This window comes from Thalia democratica, chromosome 5 (assembly GCF_965202585.1).
Source record: "Thalia democratica chromosome 5, ktThaDemo2.hap1.1, whole genome shotgun sequence".
Lineage (NCBI taxonomy): Eukaryota > Metazoa > Chordata > Thaliacea > Salpida > Salpidae > Thalia > Thalia democratica.
In genome coordinates this window covers 78029062-78046873 of record NC_139169.1, presented here as the reverse complement: position 1 = coordinate 78046873, position 17812 = coordinate 78029062, and the positions used below count along the sequence as shown (strand labels likewise).

The 17812-nt window shown below is 25.0% G+C and overlaps 1 protein-coding gene across 1 annotated transcript; it reads right to left on the bottom strand.

Moving 5' to 3' along the window:
* Window positions 1–461: 461 nt before the first annotated feature.
* Window positions 462–16623, bottom strand: LOC145835409 (coiled-coil domain-containing protein 77-like). The gene is made up of 13 exons (XM_082942981.1): window positions 16506–16623; window positions 16234–16297; window positions 14764–14856; window positions 11881–12012; window positions 10577–10675; window positions 10018–10167; window positions 8595–8705; window positions 7932–8031; window positions 5892–6042; window positions 5385–5483; window positions 2824–2917; window positions 2415–2486; window positions 462–912 (listed from the first exon to the last, which is right to left on the bottom strand). Exons 1-13 carry the CDS (start codon window positions 16592–16594, stop codon window positions 766–768), a joined length of 1401 nt encoding a protein of 466 aa, XP_082799107.1. The 5' UTR covers window positions 16595–16623; the 3' UTR covers window positions 462–765.
* Between the last annotated feature and the right edge of the window lie 1189 nt (window positions 16624–17812).

The window sequence follows — 17812 nt, the reverse complement described above, 5'->3', positions numbered from 1 at the left end:
GGTTTTTTAGCGATTTTTGTTCAAAATTTTAAGTTTTTTTTTTAATTTCTCAAGTTCAAGGTTTTTTTGCCTAAATTGTCAAATTCCAGGTTTTTCAAGGTAAAATGGCAACCCTGCTTTTATTACCAATACTTACATATCTGTCCGCTTAAATCTCTAAACTTACATATAATTTTCGATCAGTTTTTAACAATATATATTTTTACTTGATAATTCAAAATTTGTTCTCAATATGTTAAACGGTTCACTTTAGCTAAATAAACATTACAATGAATCAAATATGGAATGAAAAATATAGTTATAACTAAAAATATGTTTTAATATGAGTTTTTTCGTCAGTATAAAAAAGGTATATAAAAGTATATCAACGAGTTTAGATTAAAAAAAAGAATTATATAACATTTCAAAATTTCATTTAAAAATCTTACTTAATAATTAACTTATTAGTTCTCTGTGGGAGTTAAAAATATTTATCTAAACTCTAAATTCTCTCACTAGCACGTAGAAAAATTATTTCATTCACATATATACTTTACTGACAGAATGAATTAAAAAAATGAATAAAAATTTTCAAAAACAGATGTTAAGATACAAACATAAATGCAGGAGCGATTTAATAAATTTAACTTATATTTCTTCTTAATTTTTATGTGTAAATGAGTTAGGATAGTTTCAATATATGAACATAAAATACAAAATATGAAATAAAAATACAAACAGAGCTCAGCAGACGAAAATACTTAATAAATTTAATAACTTAATAACTTAATAAATATGTCTGAGGTCGCCTTCTAAAGTGTATAATTTCGATTTTAAATTTTTCAGGTCGCTCTGTATCAAGTTTGATTTTTTCGAAGTTTTCTTGACGACCTGAAGCATTTCGACATCTGAAACTATTCCTCCTACAGTAACCTGTTATGAAAACCATTAAATTTATCAGAAAAATATTAGTAAAAATTATTACTTAAGATTTGTTACATGACATTTGAGTTATTTATAATTAATGTACTTAGGTAATTAAGTCTTTTATGAAAATAACAAACGTAATTTATTATAAAATTATTAGTAAGAATTTATTAACAACACAAATACAATAAAGCTCTTATCTCAAACATTTTATTATTTGTTACTGAATAATTATAAAAAATGTTTTAGGTCATAAAAAAATGAAACAGAGTTTTATGAGTGATATACACATAAAATTTGAAGAAATAATATGAACTTTATACATTGTTAACTTTTTAAAATTCATAAATTTGTATAAACTAGTTTTGATGATCATTACCTTAAGTTAGCTGCAATTATCTGGGTGCTTACTTAAAACATTTAAATTTAACAATCTTCAAAGACACTTTCCTATTTCACTTATTTGAAAAAACTTTGTGTCAGTCAAAATTGTTTTTAGATTTAAAAGATTGTGAAAATAGTTGGACCAGTTATTAGACGATTTGAAAAAAAAAGTTATCTAAATAACCAGGTAGGAATATTTCGTTATGGACTTTCAAGTAGATAAAACCAATTGCTAAAAGTTAAATTTTCTTTTTTTTGTTCTTACAATTTTAAATGAAGTAAGTAATAACAATTTTTAACTAAAATCTAAAAAGGTAATACATTTAATTTCTGCTTCATAACTTAATTAAAAAAATTAATTTCACCTAAACGGATCAGTTACAAAACAGATCTAATAAATTTGTAGATATTTTATGCAAAGCATAATAATTTAAGTATATTTATGTACTTCTAGTATATTTACTTATTGTTATTATATTTTCAATCATTAAATAAAGAACTTTATATGACTTTAAGTACAGTCATGTAAGCTACAGATGTTTAAAATTGTTCAGGTATCAACAAAATATTCCAAAGCTAAAATCTAAATACCTTTTTAAGATTCATATTGAGCTAAAATCATGTTTCTCTAAACAGCTTAAGAAATTAAAAATGAACTTATGTATAATTCGTTCTATCTACTCAGCACCAAGCTTTTCAAAAATTTTTAGCTAGTTGAAAACTAAAATACAGTAAGACAATATAACTTTATACCCTGCATATTGTGTTAAACTTCCTTAAGTCATAAACAATATAAACCTGACTTATTTAGTTATTACATTTAATTTTCAAATAAATTAAAATTACATCAATGACTTCAAAAAGTAGAAAAAAAGAATTCATACAAAATAAACTTTTTAGTTTGAACAATTTTTAATCAATTTTATCAACTATAAAACATTTCTTTGGCCTTGAAATTGTTTTTCTTTAACCGTGATTCAACAAAACTAAATCAAAGATCCTTCATAAATGAATTGCTCAATTATATTTTAAACAATATAACTAAACAAGCCCAGTAAACACAGTTAATTTAGTTAATGTAAAGCGAATTAATTGATTAAACAAATAAAAATACAACTTCTTACTCTGTAAAGTTGTTTTTCAACTTCCTTTAATCTCTTTCTCAATAATTTGATGTCAGTTTGAAATCCTTCAACCTGAATTAATTTAACTTTAAAACAGTGATTTGTAATTATAAAACAATCTAAGGTATATTAATTTAACTTTCCACCTATAATAATCTACATAAAACAAGTGTTACTTAAAATTATAATCGAAATGTATTAAATAAACTTTCCACTTAAATCAACTTTTAAAAATAAAACAAGTGTAACTTGATAGTGAATAACATATAACTGTAAATATATCAAGTTAATTTTTATAAACATAACAAGTGTGATTTGCAGTTATCTTATAGTTGAATAATAATGAATACATTTTTGATCTAAATTAGTTTCTAAATTGATTCTAATTTCAACAATAGTAAATAAATACCTCGCACGATCTTCTTTTCTCCAATGCTGCATATTTCACTGTCATCAGTTTCAATCGTTTCGCCATTTTTCCAGTTCTATCCGTGAAAACGTCTCTGTAAAAATACATATTTTTTTATATCATAAATTTTTTTTATTGAAAATTACTTTAGTTTATCTTTTCAGTTCTATCGGTAAAAACTTCTCTGTATTTTTTGATAAATCTTATAATGTTTTTTAAAAATTCTTAGAATTCTCTTTTCAGCCAGTGAATACGTCTCTGCTTAGGGACTTTTTAAAACTTTAACTTGATACAAACGTATCAACTTAACAAGTACTTATTATAAAAAAGTGATCGATCAGATCAAAAATCCGGACCCAGTTTATTGGAAACACTAAGCTTTCCGCGATCACCTTATATCAGTTTTATACTTAGATTATTGTACTTTTGATTAAAAAACTTTTCTGCTCTTTGGCGCGTTTTAAATTTCAAACAAATCAATTGAGATTGTTTTTTTGACAGTTTCAGAATTACTTATTTATTAGAATCTATTTTAAAGAAGAATGCATATACGAAAAGAAATTATATTGAAAGTAAAAAAATCTTAGAACTGTGAAACTTTGTAACAAATTTTTAATAAGTGACTTTACTAAAAAGATAAAAAAAGAAAGATTTTCACACTAAGTGTATACTTTTAAATTTGAATTTTGTATTAAAATTATGGTTTTGAAAAGACTAGAAAGGTCAAAATAAATGTCCGGTACTACTTGGTTTACAACAAATTTGATTTAAATTGTACTGTTACAGCTGACGAATGGCAACTTGTTAGCCACATTATTGAACTGCTTTAACCTTTTTACACAGTAAAGCCACACTATTGAAAACCTTTTTACACAGCAAAGCAGCAGTACAGACTTTTTTAGTTTTTAAAGCGAATAGACCAAAAAATCAAAGTGTGGTTCTACAACCTTGCAAAGTTGGCAGAAAATATAGAAGAAGCTTTCTATAGAAGGTTGTATACTACTAAGAACAGCACACGAATAAACCTTCATGCTAACGACTTTTTTTTACTCACAGCAGCTGTTGATCCACGGAATCGACTTTACATTTTCCCATCCTATCTTAAACAATGATAAGCTGTTGAAACTATAAGTTTTAAAGCACAGCTGCCCTGAGACTGATCAAAGTAGTCACTTTCCTCTAGTATCGCTAAACAATTCAAAAACTCAATTTAAATCAAAATCATCGTTTTACTCTACGTTTGAAACAAAAACAAGTACAGCCATTCACGAAAGCGAGCAACAAAATTCAGTTGATCAAGAGATTGAAACAGGAGTTAAGATTTTTTGCTGAAGAAAATTTACGTTAACAAATTAAATAAGCTTATCTTATCTAAAGAAGCTTACTTGGTGGAAGTCAAATAGAAAAGATACTCAAATCTCGCAAGATCTGCAAGAAGGTATCTTTCGGTACTTCAATCTTCTGTTCATTCTGAAAGGTTGTTTTCTGAAGCTGGTAAGGTGTACGAGCAAAAGCAAAATCGATTGCTTCCAAGACCAGCGAAAAAACTTTTATATCCTCATCATATCATTAAAAAACTAGAACAACACATTCTTTGTACTTATATAGCGTAGATATGAATAAATTTTACTTACTAAACTGCTTACTTTCATAAATCGAAACCAAGGTTTTCCAAACTTTTATTCAAAAGCCCCAAAATTTTCAATAGATGTTAAAAAAGCTATGGCCCCCTTCAACAAAATATCTCAAAAACTACCATTGAAAACCCCTAAAATTGTTTTAATTTCTCTCCATCATCAACTCTAGAATATTTAATAATTTAAATTATGAATTCCCTGCTGCTTATGGCCCCCAAGGGGACCATTTGGTCCATTTTGGGAAACCCTGATCTATACAATTATTAAAAATGTTAATCTTCATCTTTTATTACAAACTTTTGTTTATAAAAGTTTTCTTAAGCTTACCACAAAAAATAAATTACAGTTTGTTATTTTTTAAGCATTGCAACATTTAATTTCATTTTCTTTTACAACATACAAGGTACAAAATTCAAGTTAAATCGTATAAGTGGCTAGAATTCATATCCTGAAACGTAAGCTGAGATTTCGTACAGACAGATTTTTTTTCTCGTTTGTACGACATTTAATTTTTTTTTACTGTGTTTCTTTTTTAAGAAGATATATGATTAAACATTTTAAATTTAACTAGTGGTATTATAATAATTAACATGTCTAGGTTTGTTCTCTGTTAACACCACATAAAGCTTAAAATACTTAGGATCCTAATTAGGGGTTTCCAGTAGATCACTACTATTAAGATAGTGAACATTAAGAATGAAAATTAAACTGTATTCACAGGTTTGTTTTCTAAACTTTAAACGTGAACATTTAATTAAAATTGAAACTACTTATCAAATTATTAATTTAAATTACTCAAATACAAACTTGTGGACATTTGTTTCTTCTCTAACTCTGGCGAGTTCGTTTATATATATATGTATATATATATATATATGTAATTAAAACAAACAAATAAATAATAAAATTGAAACAAATACAAACTTGTGTACATCTGTTTCTTCCCTGACTCTGGCAAGTTCGTTCTCTGCTTCAATACATTGTTCTCTGTATAGTTCCGCCAACTTCGCTGCTTGCTCGCATCTAGACAGTTTGTAGTTATGTTCAGTTTAAAATTTACAAATACAACTTCTACCAATTAGTTTAAAATACTTAAACATATAAAAAATAAAACATTTCAAGAATTTAACAACAACCGATCTAGAATTTAGTTTAGCTCGCATATAGATGACATAATAGTTCAATTGTTTTCACTTTAAAAATTAGCAACAATTTATTTAACATCAAGTTTAAAATAATAAATATTGTCTACATAAAATTCCATCAAAACAAACTTTTGAACAACTTGCTCGCATCCATTTAAAAACATTTTAAAATTTGCAAATAACAAATTTAATATTTAACATAAAAAACCATAGTTAATATTCTGCCAAACCAAACATTTAATGTGGAAAATATTTAATGCTAAACAACTTGTCAAACAAATGAAACCTGGCAGACATTTGATCGAGTTCAGCCCTGGTCTCCTGATCGTTAACGTAATCGACCATATTAGTAACGTTTCTCATGTAAGGGGTTTCACCTTGTTTCGACGGCTGCTGCGTTTGAAGTTTGTCGACTGCATCCCGCAATTTGTCCATTTCTGCGATTAATTATTATTATTTTATATTATTGTTTTATTAACAACTTAAACTCTTTAACAATTGTGATTACTAAATTATATATTAATTTTTACTTAATTACTGGTTATATTATCAAGAATTGAAACTACTTATTTATGACTAATAAAAGATGAACTTTTGGGTAGCTTTGTAAGATACAAATTTACTACAAATGGGGTACATAGTTTTTTTTTAATATTGATATAAATAATCTAATTTCTTTGTTTCGGTGTTTAATTAATTATTAGTTGAAACCAGTTATTGTGTTACTGATTACAGTATTAAGAACTGAAACTTTTTATTTATGACTAAATAAAAGAATAAAAGATGAAATTTTTGGGTAGTTTTGTTTATGTAAAATATATATTTACTTTGAATTGGTTACATAGCCATTTTTTTAAATTAAAAAAAAACTACTAATTTCTCATTTTCAGTGTTTAATTAATTATTAGTTGAAACCGTTCAATTAATTTTAAAAGAAAGAAATTATTGACAACCTTGTACATACAATATACATTATCTACTTAGGAATTTTTAACATTAAATTAAATTTTTAACTTTTTAAAATCAACTTAAACCAATATGATCCAACCAGTAATTGGTTAAGAAACAACTTTTTTGTTAAGTAAATAAAAAATACTTTATTTTTTTATTTATACTAACTTTAAACAAAACAATATTACCTTTTTACAGATAAGCAATTAAACTAAAAAAAAACAATTTAATTACTTTTTAGTATACTTAAGCTAACTTTTATATATTAAAACTTTTGTGCCTTAATTTTACCAAAATAATTTGATTTCTTCTTTTTAATTTAAACATTACTTTGAAAATCTCAATTATTACGTGAAAAAGTTGTTTTATCTCAAACAAACTAATACAAATTCTATAGAATGTTGTTATTTTTTTACTTGAAAATCTTAAAACTAAAGATGAGTGTTACGTCACTATATTATATGTTTTCACTTATTTGTACTAACTTAAAAATGCTCTGTTCATAATTATAATATCTACTTGAAAATGATCATCTTTGATCGAAACTAGTTGTAGAATTTTAAGAAAAACAAAAGTATTGCAGATTTCTTTTGCAATTTTACAAGTATAACTTCAAAAATAATTTATTACGAATAAGATAAAGAAACCCAATACAAAAAAAACTGTGCTGGAAGGAAAAAATTTGAGGTAATTTTCAATTAAATTGTATTGTGTTTATTTTTATATACTGATCCAGAAGAATTTTGTAATAAGCCATACTTTACTAAGAGTTGCCACTCGTTTTTCAAAATTTTTTCCAGGTTTTCCAAATTTCTTCCAGGTTTTTAAAAGTAAACATCTTTGGGTCAATTCTTAGTTTTAAGTTAATTTCTATAAAATAAACTGTGTTAAATAATACAAAAACCTTCAAAAGATGCTGTAAAGTTACTTAAAAAATTTTTTTTTTATAAAAAATTTTTTGATGATGACAAAAATCTTATTTATATGATAGATTTTTTGTGTCAAATGAAATTTTAGTACTGAAAATGTTAAAATTATTAAAAATTCCAGGTTTTTTCAAAATTTCTCAAATTCCAGGTTTTTCCAGGTTATTTTTGCCTAAATTGTCTAATTCCAGGTTTTTCAAGGTTTTTCCAGGTAAAGTGGCAACCCTGTTTTCTTCAACCATAAAAATGTTTTATTAAATTTATAACAATTTATTTCAATCAGTACTAGACATAAACCTTGAAACAATTTATCTTTATCTCGAAAAATAAAAGTTACTTTAATATTTGTTATGTCATTAAAATCCTTGTAACAATTTATCTTTTTCACAAAAAACAAAATTATTTCTTTTAACTTATAATAATTTATTTTAAATATTTTAATAAAAAACCTTGCAAGAGTTTATCTTTTTCACCGAGCCATTCTTTTTCTTGTCGTCTATGTTCTCTTTTCAAATTCAAAACATTTTGTGTGCTGTCATGAAGAAGTGCCTGTGAATATATTATTATTTATTACATGTAGATTTAATACATTTTGTGTGCTGTCATGAAGAAGCGCCTGTGATATATTATTATTTATTACATATAATTGAAATTAATCTACTATATACTTAATAACTCCTTGTTTATATGTATCAAGTAGATAAATAAATATTTATAAATATATATTGAAATACATATTTACATATTATTTATTACGTGTAGATGGAAGTAACTTACTATACACTTTGTGTTTGTATTTACGAGTATATATTGAAATGAAATGATCCACATCAATATAATCAAATATTCTGTAACTTGTCTATTTAACTCTAATCGAACTAAAGCGCTGTATAGTTATAAGAAAACATGTATGTATAATACTTTAACTTAAAAATTTTGTTTTAAATACTTTAGTTTGAAATTATGAAACTTATGGTTTATATAAGTTTCGCTGTTGTAAAAATCAACTTAATTTTTCTTTGAACATTTTTAAAGTTCATCAAATTGTTTTAGTTTCCAAAGCCTATTTAATTTCATCTTTATGAAATATTCCAAATATCAAACATACTAACTTGTACTTGCTTCAATCTTTCTGAGTATCTGTCGAATTTTTCATTATCTCTTTCCCTTTGCAGTTCGTTTTCTTCTTGCAAAAGTCGGCGCTCTTCTAGTAGTGTCGTGTTCTGTTTTATCATAAAATTAAAATGTCGCTTAAAATTTTTAAACTGTATAATCTTTTATGATAATTTATGTACTTTTACCTACTTATTAACAAACGTTTGTCGATATTTTTTATAAAAAGAAAATCTTAATAAAACAGTGTTTTTAAAAAATGTTATAAATTATTAACGTACTTTTACCTTATAACTTTAAATTTATCAAATTTAACAAAGTTATAAAAGCCCATTTTAGTTAAAATGTTAATTGATATAAATATTTCTGAATGTGTAAAAAGTAGTATAAAGTTACATAGCAACTAACTTAATGTAAGTATACATACAAGCTAAACAACTAAAACTAATATAAATTATTTTTTAAATTAATAAGGAAATTTTCTCAAAAACTTATGTAGTATGTAATCTACAATAAAAACATATCAGGTTAAAATATTTAACTTATTAAGTAATACATATATATATCATAAATTTTATCTTAATACAACTATTTATTTATTTAATATACAGTTAAGATAATCAGATATCTAGACTTATTCAACTAAATAACTGAGGTATACAGTCTCTAGGTAAGTTATAGTATTATTTAGTTTGTTAAATAAAACCTGGTTTCTTGACAACTTAACTTACCAATTATTATACAACTAAAACTTTGATTCTAGAAAAAATAACTTATCGATTTTTATATTCTAATATAAAACCTGGTCTTCTAACAATTATAGTTATTATTTTATTTGTATAAAATCTGGTCTATGGACAATTCAACTCTTTAATTGTTATACAATTAAAACTTTGACTCTTGAAAATTTAACTTGTTAAATTTTTTATTCAAATGAAGCCTGATCTATAGACAGCTTAAATTATTAATTATATAATATAATTAAAACTTAATCTTTTGATATTTTAACGTATTAATAGTATAATACAATTATACCTGATCTCTCGATAATTTAACTTGTTAATTATTACATTTTAATTATTACCTGATCTCTTGATAATTTAACTTGTTAATTATATAATACAATTACTACCTGATCTCTTGACAATTTAACTTATTAATTATATAATACAATTAAAACCTGATCTCTTGACAATTTAACTTGTTAATTATTACATTTTAATTATTACCTGATCTCTTGATAATTTAACTTGTTAATTATATAATTTAATAAATACTTGGTATCTTGATAATTTATGATGTTAATTATTATATTTTAATTAATACCTAATCTCTTGATAGTTTTACTTATTAATTATACAATTTAATCAATACCTGATATCTTGATAGTTTAACTTATCAATTAATATTTTTAATTAATACCTGATCTCTTGACAATTTAACTTGTTCTTCTAACTGATGCTGTAAAGCTTCTACTTGTAATGATAAAGTGTGACATTCGTCTAACTTAAATTTCTCTATTTGTTTGTCGTTTGTTTTATTTGTTGCTGTCTTTTTCGTTGTTACTCTATTCTGTGTTGGTTTTTTATGCAATCAAAACTTTGAAATAATTAATAATATGGGCGATTTTTGAAATTAGAAATATTTATTGTAGACAATATTTTAAGAAATTATATAAACCTCAATCATCAACAGTACAGAGTACATTAATTTTAAATAGTTTAATTTAAACATACTCTCACAATATAATTTTTAACTGTATAAACCAATTTACTTTTGAGCTGGTGTTGTAAATTCAATTCTTTTTGGTTACAAACGTTTTTATTTTTGTTTAGCTGACCATTTAAAGAATTTAATTTTAAATATAAACATAATATATTACAATAAAAACAAAAAACAAACTTTTTTATTTTTGTTTAACTGACAGTTTAAAAAATTTAGTTTCATTCTAAATAAAATATATTACATTAAAATAAGAAACTTTTTTATTTTTGTTCAACTGATCGTTAGGAACACTGGGTTTTGGTATGACTTGAGGGACTGCAATTTTAGACGGTGGCTCTTTGTGAAAGTATGATACCTGTAAGAAAATTATCTTTCAAATACTAGATTTGTTTTAACTTAAATCATTTTTATATAGAGCGCCTTGAGAAAGTGTAATACAATAAAATATTTAACTCTGGTGTCTGTTGTAGTAAAAACAGATTTTTAAAACTTAAGCAGAATAATCAAATCATTGTTTCAAAGTAAACTGTTTGAGATATACTCCAGGAAAAAAACAACAATTTTTATTATAAGTAACTCATAAACATAAGATTAACAAATCGTTTAAGTACTTAGGTAAACATTTAGTTTATTTATATACTCTTGATTTTTTTGTTTTTTTATATTTACTTGTTTATTTTTGAACGGACACTCGACCACTATTAATATTACTACAACTGTAAGATAGACATGATAAGTAGTTACATTCATTCAATTTTTGTCAATATTGAGGTTATTTTCATATGTGTAATATTTTAAAACAAACTATAGTATTTAAATAATTTTTGCTGAACAAATAAAAAGTTTAAGATTTTAATTAAAAACTTCTTTCAAAAGCTCATTTTGGTAAACAGTCATTTCAATTTTAATAGTTTAAGTAATTTAATTAGTTTATTATACAAGTTGGAAAACAACTACTTGAGGTAAATAAAAATTAAGTATAAATTTAAACAGTACTTTTTCAAAAACTTGAGTTAATTAGTTTTAAATTGTTAATATTTATTTCTACAAACATGTTTATTAGGACTGAAAGATTAAAAATTAAAATGCAAATACAAACTTTAGGTACCATCAACATACTCATTCATAAATAAAATGAAATAAAAGTTTTTACGAAAAAAAATAACACAAGACCAGCAAAAACAAATAAGCTGCCTTAATTTTTTATTTATTTTAATCAAGTTTATATTTATATACAACATCATTGCTCTAGATCAGTTACAATAGCTTAATTAATCAAAACAAAATATTGCTTTTCAATTCATATGTATTTAAATAACTACTGGAACTAAAATAACTTATCACACATTGCAGACGGAAATTAATATAAAAAATATTAGACAAACTGTAATATTTAATAACAATAAAAACTTAACTGAGCAGTTGTAAACACAAATTAAAATAAAAAAGAAAAGTTAAAAAAAATTTGTTTTTATACTTGCTTAGCAGACTAAAAAGCGCAAACTTCTAATTTGAATTTAATAAAAGTATTTAATTTAAATAAAACTTGTTATTTATAACCTCTGAAGCTGCAGGTCCGGCAATTGCTAACAAATGCTGAATTTTTTTCTTGTCGTTTATTTCTCTTATCTTCAGCCGGTCGTTTTCTGCATACAACCTCAAAACTTGCTCTCTTTCTTGGAGGACACAAACCTGAAATATTTAATTTAATAAAAAACTTGCTCTCTTTCTTGGAGGACACAAACCTGAAATATTAAATTTAATGAAAAACTTGCTCTCTTTCTTGGAGGCCACAAACCTGAAATATTAAACTAAGTTAAACTATTTTCCTGGAAATAACAAAACTGAAATATTTAATTTAATGAAAAATTTGTTCTCTTTCTTGGAGGACACACACCTGAAATATTTAATTTAATGAAAAATTTGTTCTCTTTCTTGGAGGACACACACCTGAAATATTTAATTTAATGAAAAATTTGTTCTCTTTCTTGGAGGACACACACCTGAAATATTTAATTTAATGAAAAACTTTTCTCTTTCTTGGAGGACACACACCTGAAATATTTAATTTAATAAAAAATTTGCTCTCTTTCTTGGAGGACACAAACCTGAAATATTTAATTTAATAAAAAACTTGCTCTCTTTCTTGGAGGCCACAAACCTGAAATATTAAACTAAGTTAAACTATTTTCCTGGAAATAACAAAACTGAAATATTTAATTTAATGAAAAATTTGTTCTCTTTCTTGGAGGACACACACCTGAAATATTTAATTTAATGAAAAATTTGTTCTCTTTCTTGGAGGACACACACCTGAAATATTTAATTTAATGAAAAACTTTTCTCTTTCTTGGAGGACACACACCTGAAATATTTAATTTAATAAAAAATTTGCTCTCTTTCTTGGAGGACACAAACCTGAAATATTTAATTTAATAAAAAATTTGCTCTCTTTCTTGAAGGACACAAACCTGAAATATTTAATTTAATGAAAAACTTGTTCTCTTTCTTGGAGGACACACACCTGAAATATTTAATTTAATAAAAAATTTGCTCTCTTTCTTGGAGGACACAAACCTGAAATATTTAATTTATTAAAAATTTGCTCTCTTTCTTGGAGGACACAAACCTGAAATATTAAAATTAATGAAAAATTTGCTCTCTTTCTTGGAGGACACAAACCTGAAATATTTAATTTAATGAAAAACTTGTTCTCTTTCTTGGAGTACACAAACCTGAAATATTTAATTTAATAAAAATTTTGCTCTCTTTCTTGGAGGACACAAACCTGAAATATTCTAATTAAACAAAACTATTTTTCTGAATAAATTCAACCTGAAAAATTATTTGAATAAAAATATATTTTCTGAAGTACACACACCTAAAGTATCTAACTTTTCAGAAAAACCTGAAATTATCTGTTAATTTATGTTTAAATAATAATGATTAAATCAAAAACGTTAAATGAATTATGATGTCTATAACAAACTTGTTTCCTTAGCTGGAGGACAACGACTAAAAAGATTTATTTGAGTTTAATACTGAAAATAATTGCAAAATGGTGTTTGGTAGTTCCAACAATGGTTTAAAAACTTGAAACATTTAATTGTTAGATAGTTTTGGATCCTGCCGGTTCCAGATCAAGATTTATTATTAATATTTGAATGTGAAACTTTCAATTTTCCCGGATTTTCTAATTAAAAAATATTGTCAACAAATATTTAAGCTTAAAAAGTGTTTCTAGTTACAGATAGCTGTTTTATTCATTTCTATTAATCATATATGTGAGATACAATTAAAATAAAGAAAAACTATCCAGAATTATCAATAAGGGCATGGGGGGGTAAACACCCTATTTTGGTTTTTGATCTTATTTTATATAGTTTTTACTAAGCTACAAGATGCATTTTACAGATTTAAAAAAATCAAAATAATTTTTGAGATATAGCCGTTTAAAGTCGGAGGCAACAATAGGATCTTTATGGGAGACGCAAACTAAAACGGCAAAAATAGACTATTTTTTTAAAAATCTATCTTCTCCTACGGTTTTTGAGATAACTACCTCAAACCTTCAGGAAATGTTCCTTGATTTATTTAGAAAATTCTGTCGGAAGGAATTTAAAAAAAAAAATTAAAAATTTATATTAAAAATAAACAAAAAAAACAGTTTTTCAAAAAAAAACATAACTTTTCAAAGAAATTTGATCAAAGTTCTATGTTTTTTAAATTTATTTTGCATAAATTTTCAGTTTTTATTATTTTCTAGGATTACAGGTTTTATGGCAGTAAACATAAATAATATTTACATGAGAGTTAAGATAAATACAATTTAATTTAAGTATAATAAATCGTAAAATTTAGAACAGGGTTTTCAAAGAGGACCATATGGTAAGCTACAAAAGGGAGCTATAGCTAGTAATGGGGCCATAAGGCAATGTCAGGGTTGCCAAATTTAAGGCGGACAATAAAATTCTATTAATTTTACACAAAAACTTGTATCAAATGTGAAATAAGCCTATTCTGACTAAAAATTAAACTTTAGTAGAATTGAAATATTCCAAACTTATTTCAGAATGAATGTGCAAAGTAAAAAAACAATAAAACGTTTTTTAGTTGTTTTATAACATTGCCTACTTAAGTTTATAACAAACTGCTTTTCTTTTTTATACACAATCTAAAAATACACAATTCAAAAAATTTTTTAATATATAAGTTTATGCATTTTAACAGTACATAAAATTAATACAAAAACAAATATGCAAACTATAACAGAAATAATATTTAAAGGCAGCAAAAACTGATAAAAAGCTTGTGTTATAACTTTGAAACTATAAATCAAAAAAAAAACTCACAGCGTTTTAACAAGAACAATTCAGAGTAAATTAGTCTAACTAGCAATCATAAAAAAACTTGCAAGTGAAAATTTTTAAAACAACTTTTTACCTGAAGGTCGCTTATAGCTTTTTGTAGATCGACTATTTCCTGCTCTCTTTGGGACAACTCCAACTCCATTTTCTGCTGGTCTTCATAGCTGACCTTAAAAAAAGTATTGTTTTATATGGGAGCCATTTAAATATAAGAAACACTAAAATTTCAAAAAGTCTGAGACCTTCAATAAAAATCAAATTATGTTAGATACATAGAGTATTAAAAGACTAGAAAATTTTTAAAAATGTTTGTAGATTTTAAAACTAATTAAGTTGCACAATGTCTACTAAAGTAAATTATTTTACTTAATTAAAATAATCAACAAAGCATCACCGAAAGTCTACAGAGCAGAAGCCTGGACTTTCGTATGCCGAGAGACAAGCTCAATTTTAACATAAGGGTTGATCATATTCATGCCAATTCGTTCATCAGACCACAAGCGACCGGTTTCGTCCTTATTAGCACACTAATACGAGCGTACCAGATGGCTAGCCTAGAGAACTATGTATTAAAGGTTGCACGGCAAAAGACAACGCTGAGGTCACTGATCAATGACAGCAAATGGTTGCTTCATGTGAAAGCATCATAAACCAGTTGTATACTGAAGAATTCAAGTTTTTTGGTTGTGACTGACTGATGAGTCCTAATAAGGACGAAACTGGTCTCAGTCTGACAAAGTGTGGTCTGATGATCAAATCAGTATGATCAACCCCTTTGTTAAACTTTATTAAAACAAAACAGCTTAAAGCTTAACAGTAGAACTAGTTAAAATTGAGCATATAAGTTATTGTTGCAACTTAAATTTCCAAAAATGTACAACTTCCCTTAATTTCTTTATAAAATTTTGTTGAACATTTACTCAATTTTTCTTTTTACTTATTATTTACTTTTTTTTAATACTTACTTTATTTTCTTTCAATTTTTCCTTTAGTTTTTAAATAATTTCCAACAACTATTTTATTTAAACATTATTATTATATCCACTCAAACACCTAAAGATTTTCTGTTATACTTCACAGTACTTACTTTATTTAAATACTATTATCATATTTCCTCAATTATTACTTAAATTTTTTTATAAATTTTTGCTTAACTTATACTTTTCAATTTTCTGTATTATTTAATTTATAAAAATAGTTTACTATCAGTTTTTCATTAAAATATTATATTATACAACTTTCTTAAATATTTTTTTATTTATTCTCACAACACCTTACCATATACTTCTTCGTATTATTATTATTATTATATTTTCCCAGTTTTCTACTAAATATTTTAATATACTTTTACAGCAGTCTCCTCAAACTTCTTTAATCTCTTAATGTTAGTTTTTTAATTTTTAAAAACTTACTCAAATTATTCATTTAATTTTCACCTCACCTTCTCCATTTCTGTATTATTTCTTAGCGAAATATTATTATGAATTTATGAAATATTTTTAGTGTATTATCTTAATTTTTAATTATAAATTTTTGATTTTTTAACCTTATATTTCTCCATTCTCTGTATCATTTCTTCGTGTTCATCATCAAACTGAGCCACTTTTTTTCTGTAAAAAATAAATAATTAATTAAATGTTGCCAACTTTATTTTATGTTTTTATTTTTATCTGAAATTGTTGAACATGAGTTTATTTAATTTTTCTCATTGCATGTCCTCTTAAAGTGGCTCGGGTTCTGAGGCCTGAGTCCACAATAAAAAATATGATAACAATCAAATAACTCATAACATTATACATAATAATGTGACATAATAACCTGTAGTACTCCAACAGTTCCCTGCTAGGTCTCAGCTGGCTCAACCTTTCTTCAATTGAAGGAATGTTGTCTCCACCACCGTCGGCCATTATTAATTGTTTTTTTTTTTTAATTTTTATGAGCTGCGTGGTGTACAATTTAAAACATTTATTAACTAAATGCACCTATCAGTATTTATTATCATCACCACCATCATTGGTCATTCTTGAATTTTTTACTAAAGTGAAATGTTTTTAATACTAGTAAGTATGATAAATATATATATGTGTGTTTTACTAAACACCATTTTACTAAACACATTTATTTTTACATCAAGTTTTGTTTTGAGTCCCAAAGGTTTTGAGACCTCATATCTAACAAACATAAAAGTTGCGTGGTTCACACGTTTGAATGCTGTTATTCAAACAGTATTATGGGTCAAACCTCTAGGTACCTTGAAACCAGAATTAAAGAGCACATTTTAAAAAGTGTAAGTGATCATATTAGCAAATCAAAGACAACTAGTACAGCAACTTCAAATGCAAAGAAAAGATCCTCAATATCAGAACACTTAATTAAAAACTCTAATTGTGGAAAAAGTTACAATAAAATGAAATTTAGAATATTAAGAAATTGTAAAAATATTCATGAACTCATCAAAATTGAAGCCATATACATTCATTTAAATAAACCAAAATTAAGTAAGCAGAGAGAATTTGATTATTCCTTATCCTTGTTTAGTTGATTAGAGCTCTTATGCTATGTTTAATTTGTTTATTTAGAATTATGATTATTTTTTTGTTTTGTGTTTTGCTTGATTAACTAATTTCTGATGCAATTGAAAGGCTATATAAGTTAAATATTTTCTTTATTTTGTAACACACTGAAGAAAATTGTTGAAATATATTTGTGATTAGTAAAAGACGTTGTTTGTTTTTATAAAATACAATATCAGACTAATGTTTAATATGTATATACATGTGTGTTAAAGGAGGCATTTATGTTTTTAAGATTTTATTTTTAATTGTTTGTAGAACCTTGAAGTGTATTCTTTTTAACTTTTCTATATGTTTAATGCAACTTCAAAACATTAACAAATTAGTTAGCTAACGTTATTAATTTTTAAAACTAAATCAAGAAAATGAAACACTAGATAAGTGGTTATCAAGCTAACCAAAATCTGTGCACCAAATGTACGCAAAACAAAAAATTTGTGCCCCCAATGTAATCTTTATCAAGAATATCTAGTAAAGTTTCAAAATTAGCCATAAAAACATTTAAGACCTTTTTTTTATGTCAAGAGCTCCAGGGTATCTAGTGTAAGCAGG